The following is a 22,294-nucleotide window of genomic DNA, read 5'->3' as shown; positions in this document are numbered from 1 at the left end:
GTAGCCTATGTCTACCTGTAAGCCACAGACATGACGTGCAGTTCCAAATCCCAGGTAAAACTGGCATATTCCCATACACAGCACACTTGATCTTCTAGAGCAAAAATCTGTTATGTAGAATCAACCAAACTTAAATTCTAGAGAGAGGTCTCTGTGATGCAATATACAGGGAAAAAAGTGTACCTCAATGTAATATTCAAGAGGGTAGCCCTTTATTTATTCCAACATGGAACAGTGATACGACTATTTTTCTCCATTTACTGTTGCAGTTTTTGGAGAATTTGTCAGTAATGAAGACTGGCATGTGGGGACATGAAAAGTAGTTTATATTCACCAAGTTTAAAAAATCACCAGCGCTATGTTTCTAGACTGCTAAGTACAACCATAGACAAGCAAACTTGAGTAAACTAAAAGCTTTTTCTGAAGTGCATATCTGAAGCTCAGGACTGACTATGCAACAAATTGGTCATCTAATTCATGGAACGAGTTTCTTGCATGATGTGCCAACTTCTGTAGACCTGGGCTGGATATAAAAATTACTTTTGTGCCACAAACATGCTCTGAATCAAGGGATCACAAATGTCTGGGAAACTGTAGAGTCTGTTATCTAAAATACTTGCTGAGAGAAGAGGGAAGAAAGTATCTTGACAATAAACTGACATTGTCTTTCTCAAAAATAATTCTGGTTTTTACTCCTGTTTCTTGAACTTTTCTTTCTTTGTGTGAGCCACATCTCATGTAATCTATTAATTTATGTGGACTGCCTTAGCTGTATTCCTTCAACAGGTATTTTCTCATCCTCCTTCAAACATTTTGCTAACATCAAGACTTCTTTGTGATACTGATATATCTTCTGAAAGGCTTGCCAGAATAATAAATATGAAAGGAGTCTAAGCTTGATTGGCCTTTAGGCATCAGCCTGTAGACCATGGATGTCCAAGGCAAAATGCCGCCAGTGGCAGCAACTCCTGCTTCTGCAAGCCTCCAGCCTTGTTGGCACTTCAGTTATTATAGACAGCCAAAATGTTTCAGTGTGCTAGACTGAGGATTCAGAGGAGAGGTTCCTGCAGATATGTTTCTCTCACCTCTTTTAATATGACAACACCTTGACTCCACTACCTTTCCCGTCTCATCGCATGTCTTCTTTCCTTAATCACAACCCTAGATGCCTTCTTTTCGTTCTTCTCCAGCAGAAATCCAGAGACTGACCATGACCTCCAACCTGTTGCTCACCATCCCGTCTCACATCCTTCTCCCACAAACTAGAAGCTCAGCTCTTTATCTTTAGCCACTCCACCTTGTCCTTCCACCCACGAAAGAGCTGCAAACAGCTATGGGTGGTGGTGACACTGCTTTAGCAATAACAGTATGGACAGGCAACACCTAGTGTGCACGTCACTGTATGGAGAGAAATATCTCTGCTGCCAGTGCCCAGCATCAAGTTGTAGTTTATGCCCACATTATGGGAGCCTCTCCTATAGCCTGTAAGCCTGCACCTTGCAAGACTGTTGCCTACAGTCTATTCTACTATGATCTCTTCACCTGCAAATGTTTGCATTTCCTTAATAATTGTGATGAGAAGCGGTCCTGGGAAAAAAGATATCTTTTCAGTTAACAAATCAGTAAGATAAATGGCTGCACATCTTGATTTGCTTTTCTCAAGAACCTGATGCCCTGAGAGATGCTGCCTGGAAAAGTAGAGCCTAATCAAATAGAGCCTAATTGAAAAAAACAGAGCCTACTGAAAATACCAGAAAATATCTAAATTTTTCCTGGTAGTCTTCAGTTGCACTTTTCAGCAGTCTGCATCTGAGAAGATACTGGAATCTGGAATTCAGTTTGTTTCCTTCAAGTTTACAAAGCACGCAAGTTTTTCCCTCTCCTCCCTTGCTCCTGTTGCCACAACATTTTTAATGTAGTATGTGGAGAACCAATGCAGCATAATAACGGAAGGTTGGCAATGAGGGTTATAAACAAGCTCAAGTGATCTTCAGCTGGAGCATAGAAAAATACATGTATCATACTGAATCCTGTTTATCCTTGTGTGCTTGACAAGTAGAACATCCGTGTTTAGATAACACAGGCCTATAATAAAAGTAGAGGCACCTTATCAGACATGCTTGAAATTCCTGCCTTGCTACAGAGAAGATCAAAGCACAGAGGTAAACTACACCTGTGCAAATCCCTGATAAAAAGGCGAAGGAGGCGGAGTTGGTGATTCTCTAGCTTGGACTGAGCTCCATGGTGCCTGTGTTCCTGCCTGTGTGCCTCTACCTATGTGCTGCGTCAAGGAACCCCCAATTGGCGAGGTAATGAAAAAGAATTCCATCCATGATTTTGTTGTTGTTTTTCCTGCATCCTGCCTGTGCAGCTCTCATATTTTGAAGTAGTTAGCAGGATCCAGCAACAGCCATGCCGTCGTCTGCAAAAAATTTGGGGACTGGGAAGGCCACAACAGTGACACCTTGGATTTTGGGATGGCCCAGTAGTGACTGCTGGACCCCTGCGGCTACTTTCTTGGCTACATGGGCTCCACCAGAAGCATGGCCTGGAAGAGATGCTGGGCCAGTGATTAACCCCCAGACAATTGAAATGGTTATGAGTGGATTGCCATGAAAAGCAGCACTGGAGTCTTCTCACAAGTTAGCAGAGAGATTGGGATGGTTATTATTTACCAGTCTCAGAGCTCTTGATTGTAAAGTTGTAGCATTAGAGAGTAAAACGAGAGAATTGGAAAAGGAAGTCCAGACTTTATGAGAGGCGAAGGTGATCAAGCAAGAAGTGATTACTACTCAAGCAGAGTGGTGCCATAAGCTGCAAGGTGCTGTAGATCAGTTGGTAGCGTGTATTGCTAATAAACAAAGGAACAAATATGGAAAAAGTAAGGTTTCGGTTTCCCAAGTTCACACTCTCACCACAAAACCTTCTTGGGATCCTGAGAAATGGGATGGAAATATTCAGACTGAATCCTCAGACTCTGAGGCTGAGTTTGAGTTGAATTTAGAAGGCAGAGGGGTGGTAGAAGAATGACACCGTCATTCAAATGAAGAGGCAACAGAAACAAGTGGCTACGGGAGCGCAGGTCATGTGTACTTACACCTCAAAAGAGTTATGGGAATTCTTACAGATTTATCAGCAAAAGAGTGCAGAAGGCATGGATTTTGTGAGCCTGGGATAGTCACAAATGCTACTAGTAATGTAGGTGCCCTAGCAAGTACCTTGAGGGAAATTGGGGATGCAGCTTCAGGACCATCTGTGCAAGTGGTGGATAAACAAAAGCTGGCAAAACTGAAAGGAGTTACATCCTTTACAGTGTGACAAGGAAACAAATGTGGAAAGACCTTTTGCAAGCTGGTGTCCCACAATCACAAACAAATGGGATCACAACATCAGAAATGTTTTGCTAATGGCAAAAGTTAGTACCTGTGCAAAAAAGCCGACTGCACCGAGGCCCACTGCCAACTCTACACCCACCCTCCGCTCTGCCTGCCACCTCAAGGCAAGGCACTACTTGGTAGATGCCAAAACAGAAGAAATCCATCAATTTCCTGTACCAACCACAGTAAAACAGCTCTAGACCTTCTTGGGACATTGGGTATTGGAGAACTTTTATCCCATGCCCGGTAGTATTAATGCACTCTCTGCAGCTGTTGAATATGAAGAAGGTTGTTTGGCAGTTGATCAAGCAACAAAAAGGAGCCTTTGATGCCTGCAAAAATGCTTTGATTAAATATGTGCTATTATACTGTCCTAAGTGAAAATACCCTTTTGAATTAGAAGTAACAGTTGTAGACTGTACAGTCTTGTGAGGATTGATGCCTGCAAAAATGCTTTGATTAAATATGTGCTATTATACTGTCCTAAGTGAAAATACCCTTTTGAATTAGAAGTAACAGTTGTAGACTGTACAGTCTTGTGAGGATTGTGACAGGTGATGGGGGCAAACAATCAGAAAGAACCTGCAGGATTTTGACCCAAGGTATTACAAGGCTCCACTGTACATTATACCCTGATGGAAAATCAAATTTTAGCTGTAGTTTGGGCACTACAAGAAACTGAATCAATCACAGGCCAGCATACTGTGACTGTACACACACTCTTACCTGTACATGAGGGAGTTACTTATGGTAGTTAGGGCCCGTGCAGGAGTAGCTCAGGCAGCCACACATTGGAAATTGAAACTTTATTTTCAGCACGGATTTCTACTGGAAACAAACACACATAACCATAACACACACAATTCTCCTAGGAGCTGTGCCGTCTAATCATATTCCCACGCTAGAGAAAACTCTTTCCCTTGGAGATATCCCTACATCTCATATGGGAGAAGCTCTCTCTTATGATCAGTTAATAGCAAAGCACAAAGAAGATGCCTGATTTACTGATGGAGGTGAACCATGCACGGCACCTGGACAAAGACAATGGAGAGTAGCTGCATATATTCTGGGTCCAGGAATTATATTATGGCAAACAGATATACAGGCACATAGTCAGTGGGCTGAATTGATTGCAGCATCTCTGGAAGGGAAGAAGGCACACTACTTATACACCGACAATTGGGTTGTATACTAAAGCTTCACGATGTGGTCACCTTGCTGGTCCCAAGAGGACTGGCATGAACAAAAATGCCCTGTATGGGGGCAGATATATGGCAATAAGTTTGGCAATATGTACAAAGGTATCCTTTAAAAGTAAGGCATGTCTCATCTCATCAGAAAGATGATTTGCTTGAGTCACAAAATAATAGATTATATGACCTCTCCTGAAGCACGTGCTCAGGCTGTAAATGTAGAGATAGATTGTGGACATCAATCAGCTCATACTGCAAGCACATAGGGCATTGCTCATAATCACCTCCCCTTATGTATTTATGAAGCATGTGCATATAGCTGTACTATTCATATGCAGCTACAATTAAGGGCCTTATATAGGCCTTGGGGAAGGATAAAACAGTGTCAGCCAGCCTTGAACACCTGGCAGGTCAATTACAAGGGCTCCTGCCCTGACAAGGGAGGGTGGAGATAACTCTTCACTTTTGTGGATATAGTGTCAGGGCTGGTTTTTTGTAGGCCCACCAAATATGCTCATCAACATAGCAGAATTGAAACATTAGAACAATTCATTCATCAATATAGACCTCCTCATCAAATACAAAGTGACTATGGAACGTGCTTTCTTGGACATAATGTCTAATACTTGGCTTGAGGGCTAGGGATAGATTGGATATTCCACATTGCCTACCACCCCCAAGCTAATGCTCTGATTGAAAGAATGAATAGGATGCTGAAGGAACAATTAAAAAAGCTGACTACTACTGAAATGTTACAACCCTGGGCTTCACATCTTATTAAAGGAGGTTTTCTGTTAAACAGCGGGAATAGTCATAAACAAACACTCTATGATCATCTTACAACACCAGTACAAAACATGCTGAGGACCGAAATACATTTATATAACGTCTCTCATAAAATCAAAACTACAAGGAAAATGGAATTGCTTGCACCAATGGATTGTGTGGTGGGACCGCAACCCCTAAGAATGCATACAGTTCTGTATTCCAGATTCTTTATTTTACATTCTCTGTTGATATCACATTCTTGAGTTCTAGTCAAGTACCTTCAATGGATACCCATGCCTTATCTAGAGGAGGTAGCATTGGAATGGTGTTATTGGTGGCATGATGAAGTTCAACCTTAATAAACACAAGCCATATATCTTCAGTCTGTGCAGGCAATTACCCCACAAAAGGTTATTCAAATCCAGAGTAACATTAGTTGAAGAAAGTGAAGCAATGGTGTACTTATTGCTGGAAGGAGACAACAGTCCTGTTTTTCTCTGTTATCAAAAGTCAGCTTGTTGTGCTTTGTAGTCTCGTACTACAAACGCATGCCCTGGATACAGTTCCAGAAGATCACTATGTAAATATTTGGATTTGTTTGGTATCTACTGTAACTAACTCAACTGCCTTTTGTGCTGAGGGAGTATTAAGAGCTGCAGATCTTTTGACAACACACTTCATTGCTGTGCCAACCCCAGTAGCTGTATTACAGGATTATAGTATGCTAAGTGCTTTTGATATTAACAGTTCTTATTGTTATTTTTTTTCTGAGTAGGTAATGGCTGTACACCAAGGAACATTACAAAATCAATTGGTGGTGGACTAACACCATGAACACTGTTCTAATTTTGAAGGCATATATTGCTTCTACATACCTGAGAATCAGCCCATGTAAAGGATGACATTCAGCGTCCTCAGGACTTAATGCATGAAATGAAACAATCCACTGGTTTTACCAGAGTGGTTTGAATTTCAACCAGAGTGGTTGAATTCCCTGACAGGATAGGTAGGACAAAGCCTTTTTGTGGGGATATATTTATTCCTTCTTCGTGTATGTTTATTACATGTCTGTGTAAATTACCCTCCTCTACACCCTGCAAACCCAAATAGACACCTCCAGTTTTGTCAGCCAGGGGAACTGGTCCCCTGAGAAGGGAGTGGAACATGGGATAATAATGGAAGACTGGAGAGGAGGATTATAAACATGCTCAAGTGACCTGCCGCTGGGATTTAAAAAAATACATGTATCATACTAACTGTATGGCAAAACCAGCAAGTGATCCTCTAGCATGAACTGAGCTCTGTGGGGCCCGTGTCTCAGCATGTGCCTCTGCCAGAGTGCTATGATTTGTCATTTGTAAGGTAATGAAAATAAATTTACTCTTTGCGTTTCACCCATGGTTTTGTGAGTGTTTCTGTATCCTGCCTGTGCTGACTCACACTGGAGTGTGCTTCCATACCAAGTTGGAAAAAAGTGTGCTTACTGAACATAATACAGAACCTAATGTGCTATAATCTACATAAAATGTGGCCTTTGTAAGAAAAAAAAGGAAGTTTTGTTGGGAGTTCATGTAAGAATCACCCCAGTGAATGTGTGTGCTAAGAGGCTAATGATTTTGCTGTACCACAGGTTTATTCAGGTTTTGGCTACAGGTAGTGCATAGTTTAATTGGTGAAAATGAAAACTCAGTTCTCTAATGCAGGAAAATAGGTACTAGTTTAGTAGCTTTTTTACTCTGGAGATTCCCTTTGGATTATAGGGACACGAACCATTTGGCAAAAATGCACAAATAAATCCACAGCTGGTGGATACACTCGTTTCTGCTCTTTCTTCAGCAAAGATATCCAATTCCAACAGATTAATTTCATCGCTCTGGTGCTTGGGTGGCATTAATGGGAGACTGCAAAGCTGGATGCAGAGTGGATGTCACACCAGGCTCAACAGGGGGTCATCTATACTGTCATCCCTTCAGAAGACCAGGTAAATGAAACCAGCCCAATGGCACATAGAGATCAGCAAAGAGCATGGAGTTCAAGAAAGCATCTGCCTTGGTGGCTTGTTCAAAGACTGCATTTGCTTCTTTAATTCTGTACAGAGGCAGTGATGTCGCAAATAAATCTAATAAAACACCATTGTTCTGCCGAAGTCCTGTGGGCAACAAGGTTTCGAATGTCTGGTTTTTTTCTATATCTTTATGTTTTGTCAGATCCTCTGCATGTCACACAGCGCACGCTGCAGTGACATGCTCACCATATTTATGGAGTCTTCCTTCTATGTGGATTTTCTTAGTGTCTTATAAGAGATGACCTATATACTAGTCTTTCCCTTAGTGAGATCACTATTATAGTCACTTTCCTTGAAACCTGAGTTTCCATGAAACTGAAAGAAACTTTATATTTTTTAAATTGTCTCGTTTCATACAGATTTCACGGAAAGGCCATAACAGGGTGGAAAAGCCAGTAGGAGAGAAAGGAAGGACTCCAAGATGGCCAGCTGCCCAGAGAGGCTATGGAGTTTCCTTCTCTGGAGATATTCAAAACCCGCCTGGACACATTTCTGTGCAACCTGTGGCAGTTGAACTTGCTTTAGCAGAGAGGTTGAACTAGATGAAATCCAGAGGTCCCTTCTAACACCTAATGTTCTGTGATATGCAACACAATCATATTACGTTAGACTAGTTCCCTGAGGAAAGCTTGCTGCCCAGCACAGCCTTTCTTCTCAGCTACATAGTAGGCTCCCAGCACTGTGACCAACAGAGTATGTCTGCAGGACCACTACTGGTCCTGAACACTGTTTTGTAGTAAGCCTGCTAGGAGTGGGGGCAGCTCTCCATGGGCCAAGAACTTTACAGACCTGACAAAAAGAGTGTTCCAATCCCTAGAAGGATTTAATTTGGTTCAGTTGTTATCTCCTCTCTAAGGACTAGAAAGAGTTAAATTTACTCACAGATGGGCACAAGTAAAGACCACAGCTGCCTGTGGGATTGGAAAGGCTAGGCTGAGTGGCAGCAGTTAAGTAGTTCTCAGGGAAGTTAAGAGAATCACTAGCATCTAATTGAAACTAGCCAGACTAGCTAAGAAAATTAAGTTTTGGCTGCATAATGATTGCTTAAGGGTTGCTTTAAATCCTGGGAACTCCTTGATTGCTATGCAAAAAACAAGCCACAGGTGAAACCTCATTGAGAGTTGAGGTTAGTTTTGCTATTGGGCTTTGAAAAGCTCAATGAAGGTGGTGGTTGTATCTGAAGACATCTGTAATGTTGGACCAGAGCTGAACTTTGCTTTCCTGGGGCTCCTGGGGCACTGTTTGTTACAAGTATTTTGGTAAGTGCAGGGTGTTTAGTTACATTACAATGTTTGTTGCTGTTTTATTGACTGTGACCCAGAACAGAAATAATTCCTTCTGTTGGAAGGAACCTTGTCTTCATAATACCGTGTCAGGGAAAATTTGTTCTTCAGGGAGCTATATCAAAACTGAAATATGACCTTGTATGTAGTACAGAAAATAGTCATGGAAATCTTCTCAAAGGTTCAAATCAAGTAGGCTCAGGTCAAAAGTTCAGATCATTTTACATACTATAGGAGTTGTCCTACCAATGTTTGTCACTATAACCTGTATTTAATTACTTTCTGAGTGGTACAAGCAGTGTAGCAAGAGGATGCAGTACTTAAAGAAAGGCCTTCAACAGGAAGAACTGGAAAGCAGATTTAGAGGGAGCAACGTGTTAAACGCTTGCTCTGGAGAACAGGCTGTTGCTTTTAAGAAAAACCTTCTCTTTTAGTTTTTGTCCTTATGTTGACCGCTGAAAGGACTACTGCTGCTACCTATTAGTTTCTGTGCCCTTGATTCAACGAACAGTGAGACTCAGGGTGCCCTGATTGCCAGAGATATGGAGGCTGTGGATTAAAATTGGATGGCTGTAAGGGTTATCCTTATTAATCACCCCACACTGCAAGACCGATTGCCTGCCCTCTCCAAAGCCAGACCAGTGAATCCGCTTCTGGATTGCTGCAGTATTGCATTTAGTGAATTAAGATAATGAAAATCAGTGCCAGGAGATCATTGTGGCTGTGCAACAAACTTTGTGATTCAGCAGGTATTTGGTGGAAGCTTCTCTAGGAAGCTCTTCGGGTGTCCAAGCTTTCCCTTCGGTGCTGGGGAAAGCCCTTCTATCCTCCTACCTATACTTTACTCCCTGTTTGCTCTCTGTAATGTCTTATACCTCCTTGTGCTGTTACCTCCTTAGGACGCTTGCTGGTTGTGGGCAGCCCTGAGGAGCGAACGCTGATGGGTCTTGGAGGCCACATGTCCCTTCTGTGTGGAAGTGCTTAGAGAGGGGAACTGAGACAAAAACTAGTTAAGTGCTAGTCTACTCGGAGCAAAATATCTGGTATTAAATATTTAAAGCTGTGCTGATTTACCAGGCACTTACATAATGGTTCAATACAGTGCTATTGAACTGTCACTTGGGTTTTGGGATGCAGCTCTGGCTGCATCCTTGCTCCTGGGGTCCCTGGAGTTGCAGGATGGCTTTGGCAGTTTGTGTGGACTTGAAGTCCACAGAAAAACATGTCCCAACAGCCTCAGTCAGAAGCCACTTCTGGAGGTGAGAGGTCTTGCACGGTCAAGGGCAGCTGATCACCAGTCAGCCCATGGTGCAGTCATCATTAGCTACCAGGGGATGAGAAAGTTGATTGACTGGAGTGGGGGATGGGAAGACAGCTGCCACAAGCCACCTGTAATGGCTCCTCCCACCCCTCTGTCCTTGCTCCTCTGGTCTGGCAGCACTAAGTGGCTCTGCGGGATGGGATGGGATGGGATGGAGTGGTGGCAGTGCGAGTCCCCAGGCACCCCCAGTGCGGCAGACTGCTCTGCTCCCACTTTCCTCAGTGTGAGGCTGCTCAGGGAGTGCAGGTATAGGAAATGGTGTAACAATTTCAACCTGAAAGAGGGAAGATTTAGATTAGATATCAGGAATTTTTTTTTTTTTTTTTTTTTACTGTGAAGCTGGTGAGGCATTGGAATAGGTTTCCCAGAGAAGTTGTCATTTCTCCATCCCTGGAGGTGTCTTGTGGTCAGCTTGAATGGGGCTTTGAGCAACCTGATCCAGTGGGAGATCTCCCTGTCTGCGGCATGGGCATTGGAAATAGAAGGGACCTCAAAGGTCATCCAACCTTTGCGTATGCAACCTGCTCCTTGACTAAGGCGTATTCAAACTCTGCGTACAGGCAGTGCTGCTTCAGCACAGCGTCTGCCCCCGAGCTGGCTCAGTGGCCTCCCAGAGGGGCTGTAACAAAACAGACAACATTTATATGTTGTAAAAACTTACAGTTCAAACCTATATTATCTGGAAATACACCAGTTGGAGTAGTATATATTGTTGGGTCCTATATATGAAAATTGCTAAATGAAGGCATAAAACTTCACAAATGACTGGTATAGTGTTGGGGACACAAGAGCGGGCAAACTATGTGAGCTTCTGCAAGTTCCCTAAGGCTCAGCAGCAATGTAAATCAACCCTCCTTCAGAGTGGCTGTTAGGTGTAGTGGTGTCCCATTTCTCCAAACAAGCTGAGTATTCAGGAAAGTGAGAATTTAATCTCAGTGGCTGAACTGTTAGACCTGATGGCAAGGTCTCTAATAGAGAGAAGGCCTTTCTAAGCTCTCCTTTTCTGGGAACTGGGAAATGCACACGGCTTAATTTGTGCCAGGGAAGCAAGTGGTTATTATAATGAAAAAGTGTTTCCAGCGTTTTGAAAATGAATATAATTGCTCTAAATAGAAGCCATTCTGGAAATAGTCTTTATCGTCTAACAAAGCTAGAAAATTATATTTATTGGCTATCAATATGCTCTGTGTAAATGTTTTGTAATTGTCCCAGGTAACACCGGAATTTCGGTAATAAATAAAACTGGACAAACCAAAATCATGAATGCCTCTGACAACTGTGTGGTTAGCTGGTTGGAGAGTGGAGGAAAGCCTTGGAAGGAGTCCAGATAGCTGCCAAAATATTTGTATTAACTTCATAGGTCTAAAAGGTGGTGATAAGTTTCTGAGGTGATAATGGCTAAAAAGAGTGAGCTGTTCATGTGAAACTCTTGGATACAGTATCCAGGCACACTTCGTGTTTATAGTATAGCTTGCATGTCATCTGTAAAATCTTTATTATATATTATACTTAAAATAAGTTATGCCTAAGCTAAAGAATAATAGATAAGAAAACAAGCCTTCTGACTTACAAGCTGACCCACAAAGCAATGACAAAATGCAATATCAAGCAGCAGTTCTTTCCTTGTAAGATAATCTGTATCAGGTCATCTTTTTAGGAAAAGAAAGTAGAATTTCTTTGGTGCCTGGCTTATAAAGAGTCTACAATAACATCTAGAACTGTGTGCCAGTGGTTAAGAGTGTGTTAACTTGCTAGTTTTGTAATAAAAGTATGCTCTGAGCATCTAAAATAGGATTATTTTGTTTCCAGTACAGTTCTTACGATATGACACGCTGAGACTACGTGGCCTGTTGTTCTTATGGGTGGGAGTGGCAGGACCAGGGCTGCTGAAGTGTGGGAGCAGCATAGAAGTGTGGGAGATGTGCAGAACCTCCTGGTGGCCCTACTCAGACCTATTGATATAAACACCTAAGGACTATCTCACCAGTCTTGGGCTAGGAACACTGTACTAGCTGCTTATGTAGCACTGTGCTCCTTCTCCAGCTGATGAATTCTGGTAATGCTTTGGAAAAAAGCCATGGTGAAGGTCTCGGAATTGTGCTAGACCCGAATGTACTTACCTTGCTTCCTCCATCTCTATACTAATGTCCTCTGTTTGTTTTTATATTCACGGTAGAGCCAAGCATTTTAAGGGTTGCCAGTGAAGGTAGAGGCAAAAAACTTGAGTACCTCCTTCTCTGCTGATTTTCGTTCATCAGGGCGATATGCTTTCTTTAACTTTCCTTTTCTGATTGACATACCTTTAGAAGCCCTTCTTGTTACTCTTTGCTTCCCTTGCCAAGTTCAGCCCCGGATAGATCTTGGTTTTCCTGACTTCACCCCTGCATAGCCAGGCAGCATCCTTATACTTTTCCCAGGTTACCTGTCCCTGCTTGTACCACCTGTGCAATTGTTTCACTGCCTGAAAAAATGCCAAGTTTTCAGGCCCTACTCTGGTAAGAATAAAGAAGAAACTATGCTGAAGAACAGTGTGACTCGTTTTAGAACAAAGCATATCTTTTAAAGCAAAATATACTCACTTCAATACAATGATGGCTGAATTTTCAAGCATACTTGTAAATTTTGGCTGAAGTTAGCGGAACATACAGACAGAAGTGGAAGAGGTGATTTATCTTTGAATCTCAGACTTTTGCACCTTGCTGATTAGGTAGCATATGTTGTTTGAGACTCTTGTATTTTTCCAGCTTTCCTTGTATCTGGCAACGAGTGTATGTACCTTATATTAAGGAGGTAAACAAAATTCAAGGACACAGTCAAATATGGTACTTTCAAATGCATCAGCATATATCAGGAACTAATCCCAGACATGGTCTGAAAAGAAAAATGCTTGGATGCATTGCATTTGTCTGAAATATCTGCTGCTGCTGGTCTTATAGTTCGGTAAACAAAAGCAAATGTTAGAAAAGGTAATGATCTCAAAAGTGTAGTTCAAGAAAATAATCCCATTTCCGAATTACAAAAGGCAGACTTTTTTTGTTTGTTTGTTTTAGGAAACTATCTGAATGGGATGATAGGTTTTGAGTTGGACTACTTGGTTACTGTGGTAATGTCAATTGTGCCACTGTTGACATAATAACGTGAAACTTAACTACCTGCAGCTTAAATGTGGCGTGTTTATCTTCTGCTCTACAGTGATGATCTATTCCACCATTTTTAATTTTTTTTTTTTAAAGACTGTAAAACATCCATGAGGCAGGACTGGCTGATGTTGACAATTCATGACAGTTGCTGGAATCACAAGGTGCAAACCAGGAAGGCGTTTGTGTTTAGGAATTACATCAAGACTGCACGCAGTAATACATAATAGTTGTTCCATTGGCAAGCGACAGACAAATGTAATGTCATGGACACCTGTAAAGAAGAAGCTGTCGTATTTTTTGAGGCTGTCAGGATCTGTAATAGCCACCTTCTTTAGCAAGAGCATCTATCAACATAGTGAAAATTGTATCCTGTAAGAAAGACTTAAAAGTTAACATCATCTGAAAGTATTCATGTACAAGGCATCCTGAGAAGCTGAACCACTGTCACCAATGCACCTGAATGGGATTTACTTTGCTCTAGTGATGAAGGGGAAGGGATTATAATGCTGTTTTGAAACATAGACCAGGGTTTTGAGTGTGTGTATTTATTTTTATTAAATTTCCCTTGATTCTTTTCCATGCTGCACCAAATTGGTAACAGGGTTCATTATTGTAGACTTGTAAATCGGAAAACAAGTCAAGTCAGTAGTCTGGAACTGTGGTACATGAACTTGGCAAGTAGCCTACATCAACAGTGCAAGTGTGCTCCTGTGTGGTGGTGCTGGAGTCTTCCTCACCCAAGATGATCAGGTCTTCTCTGGTTGTCCTTGGCTATCTTTTCTCACCAATGAAAAACTTTATACACAGCGTGTGTCTGAACCTTTGGGACAGCTGCTGGAAGTTTTGTAGAGGTTATATATCTATTTGTTTTCCTGAGAGCTGCTGAAATAATTCCAGAGCACTGCAGAGTGATGTGATGTTAACATACACAGGCTGAGTAAATCAGCTTGTCACAAACTCAATTAAAAATAAACACATAAGGAAGAAAAAGTCAAACCACAACAGGTATGTGCTAAAAGCCCTTTTTGTGACTGGTGAATCTATAGCATAATTCATGTTTCCTTATAACTGAGGGATTGCAGAGGGACAAATGTCCACCTGCCCTTAAGTTTAATCCTTCACGATATGCTTTGTTAACTGGAGTAACCATGTTACTGGTCTGGGTCTGATTTGGCGTGTGTGTACGCTTGCAATAAATGGAAGGTGGAGAATCCAAAGATGAGGTGAAGGTGCTCATTCCCTGTTATTTCAAGTTTCTACTTTCATTAATTCATTTGGAATGGTTTTGCTAATTTTCAAGGCCATAGCAGTTCCACGTTTGTACCTTGAGGGACTGTGTGCTTCAGCTAAGGTGCTTCTGTTTATTTGGTGCTGCTGGATTGCATTATGCTCTCTTCGTACGGAGGCACTGGGTCTGGAGAGGGCTCAATGTGAGCCTCATCCATGGAAGTCTTCATGGTGGCCTCCTCATAGGATGGAGGCAAACACACAGTGAGGAATGTGGCATCAGGGAGCAGAGTGGAGTAGTGGAAGCTCTGTTCACTGCTCCAGGGGAGCACAGAAAGGAAATTGGACATGTCATGCTCGGGCAGTGCCTCGGGCAAGTCGATGCTGAAGATCTGTCCCTGTGGAGTGGGGTGCTGGCAACGGCGGTACAGGAAGAGCAGCAGGAATGCCAGGAAGAGCATCATGGTGGCAGGCAATATGATGCACAGAAACGGTTCTATGTCGTCTTTGGTTGAACTTGTCTGTTGTTTGCTCTGTTAGTAAAGCAGATAGGTAGTGTATTAGATTTCTGGAGATTGTTTAATCAAGGAGGAAATGCACATTATCCACTGCTTTCCATTACCACCTAGCTGTTGCTTTCCCAAGTTCTCTTCCGTCTGCATTAGTGGAACGTGAACAATATATTTTACAGAGCTGTGAATAGTCAAACTCCATTTGATGGTCCATTAAAAGAAAATATTTTGACAACTAGAGAGAAAAAAATGGAGAAGTTGCGAAGAAGGCGAGTTTCTACAAAACCTTGCCTCCATGATCAGGGAAAACTCCAATAACCTGGAACTGTATGAATTTTGGAATGAGATTTTATTATACTTAGATTATGATGGTACCAGTACTATTTGTGAGGGAATTGTTAAGCTTTTAAACCTGGGAGAATAATGAATTGCAGAGGAGTAGGGTTGCTGAACCACCATCATCTTTCTATTTGGAAAACTCTACTGTTTACTTTAAAAAACAAATATTACAGCAACTATCCCTTGTCTCAGGACCCACTACCTACAATACCTGTTCTTTGGGCTGTTCTGACCTTACAGGCCAGCCCCAAATAAAACACAATGTGTCAGGACAGCCTGGACTGGGGCTCTTTCTTGAGCTTGTTTTGCCAGCTACCCAGGAATCATTTTTCCTTGTTTAAATCTGTGGAAAAAGAACTTCTGGTGTGAGAGTAATAGCAGCTGTGACTATTTGGTCAGCTTAATCTCCTGGAAAATATGGCACAAAATGCCTCTTTCCTGCAGCTTTTGAATTGTGCTGTTCTGTTAACAGGAGTTACGAGCCAATTTTTTTTTTCTTTAATAACGTTTTTGATCTTCTACTGTATTAGCTTCACTTTTAAAATTTAGATCTTATTTCTAGTCTGACTTTAGCTCCAGCTTTTAATAATTGGCTCTCATTCAGAGTCTAATCTAGACTGGGGGAAAAACCCAGCCCCTAAAATACTGTTTATTATCAAATGATTCTCTCTGTAAGTGCTTGAAGACTGCGATTTTTCACATTTCTGTGGTGAGGCTAAACAGATCAATGGATCAAATTTCCTTTATATTGAATGAAGACAGCTTTGCAAGCTAGGACAAATCAAGTGTTTCTTTCCTCAGAATGGCTGGAAACGGGGATGCAAACAGGCCATTTGCAGTAATGGCCTTGTGAAAAGGGCCAGTAGATCCAGTGCCCCCTTAGTCTACAAAAACTTTCTCTGTGTATTCTTCCAAGAACCACAGTCATTCTTTTAGCTGCAAAATCACACTGTAACCTACAGTCACCCGATTATTATCTACCAGGCATTTGTTACCTCTACAATTCTTTGTCATATTATGAAATTCTTAGTATGTGGTCATGCCTAAAAAAAAAAAAATGATGTAAATAGGTTTTGCATCGTAACAAATAGTGCAGAGGAGACTTATCTTTTTTTTTTTTTTTTTTCATGATGTAATGTGGGTCTGAGGCCAAAGGCATTAAAGTAGTTTTAAAATACATCAGAACTATTGTGGAGCAGCTATTAAGCTTTTATTCCACAGCTGTCTTTAACCACAAAAATGCGCACTAAAGAAATATCTCGTACTTACCGATCATTTCTTATTAAAGAGTTTCTGGCAGTACAAGCTGTTGTCTTACCTGACCATTAAATGAGCTACAGGAAGCAGCAGAGTTGAAAGACACTGTCCAGCAATTATTCTAATGCAGGCATTAAATATCTTTAAAAAATGAGGGGGTTTTCTTAAATTTTATTTTAATGCTTTATTATTGTGTCTTATGAAAGGCAGGATATTGCACTTCACAGGAAAAATGAGAAAAAGCATTTTGTATTATGTTTGTGCACTATATATATTGAGACTCATTGATACAGTTATATTACCAATACTTTTATAATAAATACTTAGAAGAGCTGAGCTTACATTTGACAGTATTATTCACTATCAGCTCGAGAAGAAGGAAGTTTGTGTTTTAAATAATGGCCAAGGATGGCGTATCCTTCATGCGCTACTGGAAGCGCAGACTAATCTTATCGCTGGCTGATGCATCCTGTTATAAGACACAGTCTAGTACAAAGACTTGATTTCTGAGAACTCATGGAATGCAAGGAGACAGAGGAGGGGCTGGTGGCCTGGATACAGATTTGAAGCACAAAATAAGAACCAGTTTTCCTGAAGTGAAGAGCTGTGAATTCATCAGAGAAGGGAGAAACAGAGAAAAGTGTGTACCAGAATTGCACACCAGTGTGGATGGAGAGCATTGGTTTGTGAGGAGGATGCAGAAATTGCAAAGTTGTGGGGAGGAAAATCAAAAGGGAATGGAGAATGAAGGCGGTAGGATTGGATAGGACTGAGAAGAAAAGTCTGAGCAGCAAACTTCTGGGCTCCTCTCCCACTGCACCAGTCCCATCCTCTTTGCAGAAGAAGTAAAATGAAAGGGCTAGTGATGAACTGGGAAGCAGGAAAAGAACGGGTTAAGCATGAGAGAAGAAATTAACAAATGCCTTTGTGTATCGGGGTAATACTTTGCTCCAAAGCCTCAATTGGAACTCAGCAATCTTTGGTCCTGCAAAGAAATATTTGTCAATGGAAATATGTAAATTTATTATCTTGGAGGGCCCAATTTGCACCTAATGTTAGGAAAATAGAAGAGAAACTACTCATTTTTAAAAGCCTTCCAAGAGTAACATATAGCGTTGCTTCTAAAGTTGCAACTCAAGCCCTCAGGGACGAATAAATGCCAGCATTTTGGAAATCTGTGAATCTTTAATCTGAATCACAATGCACATAATTGTGCATAATTATGTTATTGTGTACAAAGTGCCTGACGTAGGGTTGTGATAGGTAGTGTAGGGAAGAAGACCACAGTAGGTCAGGGTAATGTGTTGCAGGATATGTAGCGACTGAGTTGGGAGACTAGAGGAAGAGAGAAGACCATCTGCTAGTTAAGGACAGTGAATGCTCTTCTGGTGAGCTGTATTCTGCTCTCTGTCACTGAATCCTTGGTGGGTGGGCAAGACAATTATTTGTTAATTATACCTCACTTGCAGTGCCTAGGTTGGGATGCCTGGGTTTGGTTTACAGAAATTTTGCATCTGTGTTGCTGTCTCTGAAGGTGAAACAGCAGTGTCCAGAGCCTGTGAGTACTTTTTGATACTGATGGATCTGGGCAAAAATGACATAGGTAATTCTGAAACTGTTTGTACCAACTTGCACCCCTGAATTGGTCAGGTTGTTGGACTAGATGATCATTGCAGACCCCCTTCCAACTATTCTGTCCTCTTCTGTCCAAAGTAACTACGCAAGTTCCCAGTGACATTCAGTAATGTGTATAAAACAAGACACGACAAATTTCTTGTTTGAAGAAGATGCAATAAATAAGACCTTGGGCTGTGTGCTCAGAAAGGTGAGGAGAATAGCACATTGAATGGTTAGTAGTGAAGTGAATACTATGTGCTGTGCAGTTGTGAAAGAACAGTATGTCTTACTATGATCTGCAAAATAGCAACTTGTGAAGCAAGTAGGATTAAGGATTGGGTAATAAGTTTTTCTGTGTGCTGACAGGTGACGTTAAGGACCAGTTTTCCTCAGTCTGTGTTTCAAAGTGTTCGTAGCTTTTAAACACTGTTAATGTTAAACCTTAGCTATCCTGTTTGGGTGAAATAACCTGTAGGCTACTTAGTGTATTATTTGGGTTGAAACTGTTTTTTAGCAAGTGAACTGTCTCAAGGATGCCTACAACCTGAAGCATAAATAACAAGGAGTTACATTCCCATTTTGATACTGCCTCCTACCAAACATGTTACATGGTCTGACTTTATACTGAGATGAAGTTAAAAAAGCTGATAAACTTCCTATAGGTGTATCCAGGAATGTATAAAAAGTATTGGGAGACAATTGAGAAACATTAAACTCTGTTTTTCAGTTGTTGTTTTGTGTCCATTTCTGTGATGAGTTGCCAAGAGTGTTGTAGAGATCTTGACATTAGGACTTGGAAAAAAATCTTGCAGCCATAAAAAAACTCCCAGATTATTAAAAAATACTTTTATTTAATTTTTATTAAAATTAACTTAGAAAAATATTAGTATTTGCTCTGAAGTTCTAAAGTAAAACTAGGTTTCTGAACTGAACTAAAACTGACTTCTAAAACTGAAACTCAGATTTAGGAAAGGAATCACTCTGTATAGGTAGCAGGAATAATTTCTAAAACTGGAAAAAAAAATAGAAATGAAATTGATTCTCAGGTAACTTAGATGAAAGTGTAAGCAGATAAACCAACCACAGGACATGTATAAAATAAAATCCTCTACTGTTTAACTACTAGAATTTCTAAACCAAGAATATGAAAGGCCTAAGAGAATTATTTGGTAGTGTTTTCTTGATTGATTTGGTTTGATACTGCCACTTCATTGGAGATAAAATTGTGCTCTGCCTGCATTATCACAAGTAGCTATTGCTGGCTTTGTAATTGACAAAAATAAGGCTCTGACTTCCAGCACGAAATAAGTTAGACACACAAATAAGGGGAAATTAACCTTTATAAAGAGAAAGGCAGAAAAGAGCATGAGGATAAAACGGATTATGTTTTAAAAAGATCCTCTTTTTTTCTCCAAACTGATTTTTAGTTTGGCTGTTGTAGCAGCTGTTTGTTCTCTTCCTTTCATTTATATCTTTGTAGGGACTGAAGTAAAGGGTCAGTTTTCAAAACACTCAAAACACTGAGCACAGACTAGAAGTAGTAAAGCCTTTCATTAGTAATCTGTCTGCTGACATTTTTTTTAATGTGCTGAGCATGTACAGTTGCCAGCTTACGGATTATGTGACCCATATCAGTTTAGATGAGCTTTTACTTGTGCCTGTTGGTAAAGGAATGAAATGCAGAGTTCTGCCCAGTTTTGTGGCATTTCCATGATGAGTAATGGGATGGGTTTAGAACTGCAGTCTTTGTCTAAACAAAAGAAGCCTAGTACCTGTCTTTGATGAAAGTGACTTAATAAGGTGAAACATGAGTTTAAAGGAAGCTTTTGTGTAAGGATAGAAAAACAAGAGTTTATTTGGCTTACTTTAATTCCTGTTGAAGTGATTGATTTGTGCTAGGATTTATTATGTTGTTAATGATTTGCTAGGGTACTTAGAACTTTATTAAAATTATTTTTATTAATATAACCCATATATATACACTAACGCCTTTTGAAGTTGAATCAGGAAACCAATACTTCTGAAATGTTTTAAGTGGATTTGGAACAAAGTCTGCTTTGAAGTCATTAGGCTGTGGTCCATGCATAGGTGCTTTTCCAAGCTTCATCCTACTTCTTAAAGCTGATTCATTATTGCTTGTAAAAAGCAAAAACATATACCTCTGGCAAACAGTAAAACATTTTGATGTTTTGTCCTGTTTTGACTACTTGCTCCTACCCCTTTTATTTTACAATAATGCACTTGGTATCTCGGCTAGGTAGTGTGACCAGTCTATTTGCTAGTGCTACTCGACCCAGACATTTACTGGGGATAGATGTGCACCTTAAATTATTATTTCTGGTCAGAGAAACCCTTTCCCTGTCTCCCAGACAAAGCCAGAAAGGCAGACTGTGTTTTCATCTCTGAGGGCTGCTTCCCTCCCCCCACTTGCTTGCATGTGATCCTCTCTAGGAGAAGTAATCAGCGCACAGCTTAGGGAAGAAGAGTTTGTTGCTGATTGTTACTGACTCTTAACATCTGCAGAAAGGCTTCATGGGTCCAGATCCAAAGTGTAAACATGTATTTAAAAGAAAGGCAATCAAGAAATAGCAGAATGTATTATGCTTACAAGAAGTAATTAAACTTCTTTATTTGCTGTTTCAGCAAGATTTTTCTGTCTAATGATATTTCCCCACAAATGTGTTTAAAACAACAGCAGTAAGTAAATGCTCTGATTCTCTGTAATTGAGCTTTGATACCTCTCAATACCCAGGTATTTACTCTGTGCTATACGCTGAATCATTACACAGATGTACACATACAAGCAAAGTCAAAGGACGTGTCACAGAGACGAACAGAGGGATACAGACCTGAAGCTCTGTTTCCAGAAGTGGCCCACCTGGTTCACTGTTTAGCCAGTCGTAGTTTCCCCTGTCAGCGTGTCCGAATTTTTTCCAGCTGCTGCCTAAGAGCCACCTCATGCTTTCATTTAACCTGGTCTTCTGTCTTTGTGCCTCCACCTTGCTTCACTGATTGCGAGTGTGTCCCCGCCTCCCAGCCTTGACCCAGCTGGGCTGCTCTCAGCTTATGATCCCTCTTAAATGATATCCTGTTTATAGTGGAAAAGAAAAAAAAAGAAGTTAGACACCCCCCGCCTTGTCAGGAAGCCAAGCAAATAGATCTCGGAGCCTCTCTCCACTTCCAACTCAATCTCTCTGGATTTGCTTCGGTGGCCTACATTACCAGCAAAGCTGGCATCAGGTATCAGGGAGCTGGGGCTGATAGCGCTCTGATTGGAGCACTCCCTGCATTAGGATTATTAAAAGGGGAATTTGCATGTGAATCTGAGCCCACATGGTCATGACTCTGCGTGGATAAATAACGCTCTATATTTAGGTGTCTAATAAACACTTTTTTCCAACAAAATAAAATTAATCAAGCTTGCACTTCTGTGTTGAGAGTGAAGGTTCCCCATCAGTTATAGAGCCTGAGGAGGAACCATGATCAGGCAGGTTTTTCCTCCCTGTTGCTGGAACATACAGCAAATAGCGAGGGCGGTTTCTGGGTAGAGAAGCAAGGACATAAGACTAAATGCTGTACTGAATTATTTAGCAGTGTTAGGATGTAGATGCTAATGATAAATCGAGACACAGCTCTGCCAGGAAAGCTTTGGTCACTGAGAGCATATGATTGCTTTCTGTAATAACGAGTTGTCAGTTCAGTCAAATCAGGACTTTTTTACAGCTTTCTAGGACATGCATAGTGAAATGGCAATTGTCTCCAGCAGGATGTCTTTGTATTCTTTATCCAGAGAAAAAAAATAATTCAGTGATGTATGTCAACCTCTAAAGGGAGGAATATTCACTCTAAGTTGAAAATTGAATCAAAGTTTTACTGTCACTGAAAAGTTGGAAGTGTCCGGTTTTTTTCTCTCTTGCTGTCACAGGGAGAGGCTGTTGGTAATATCCCATTCAGCCGTGGTAGTAGTTAGTTTCTCAAGGCTCACCTGTTCAAGCAAAGGTTGTGTTTGGGATTGATAATTTAAAATTGAGGTCAGAATTGTGACCTTTTCTTTCTTGCTTGTCAATTCTTCTTTTGAGCTCACTGCTTCCAGAAAACTACAGGCTTAGTTCGCTGCAGGCGGAAATCTCGCAGTTCCAACAACAGCAGTGCCAGCACCTGATGTTGCTAATGAGAGGACCTGCCTGTTCGAAGG

At 41.0% G+C, this 22,294-nt stretch overlaps 1 protein-coding gene across 1 annotated transcript; it reads right to left on the bottom strand.

Moving 5' to 3' along the window:
- Positions 1-13,251: 13,251 nt before the first annotated feature.
- SMIM28 (small integral membrane protein 28) lies at positions 13,252-21,279 on the bottom strand. Its single transcript, XM_054064247.1, has 2 exons — positions 20,949-21,279; positions 13,252-14,907 (listed from the first exon to the last, which is right to left on the bottom strand). The coding sequence occupies exons 1-2, from the start codon at positions 21,057-21,059 to the stop codon at positions 14,509-14,511; spliced, it is 510 nt and encodes a 169-aa protein (XP_053920222.1). The 5' UTR covers positions 21,060-21,279; the 3' UTR covers positions 13,252-14,508.
- Between the last annotated feature and the right edge of the window lie 1,015 nt (positions 21,280-22,294).

Source organism: Cuculus canorus, chromosome 3 (assembly GCF_017976375.1).
Source record: "Cuculus canorus isolate bCucCan1 chromosome 3, bCucCan1.pri, whole genome shotgun sequence".
Lineage (NCBI taxonomy): Eukaryota > Metazoa > Chordata > Aves > Cuculiformes > Cuculidae > Cuculus > Cuculus canorus.
This window is presented reverse-complemented; position numbering and strand designations above follow the sequence as displayed.

Excerpts from the sequence above, each read along its gene's own strand:
- SMIM28 (XM_054064247.1), bottom strand. The coding sequence starts at position 21,059 with ATGAGGTGGCTCTTAGGCAGCAGCTGGAAAAAATTCGGACACGCTGAC. Across the intron at positions 14,908-20,948 it reads TTCTGGAAACAGAGCTTCAG|AGCAAACAACAGACAAGTTC; the intron begins GTCTGTATCCCT and ends CTTTACTAACAG.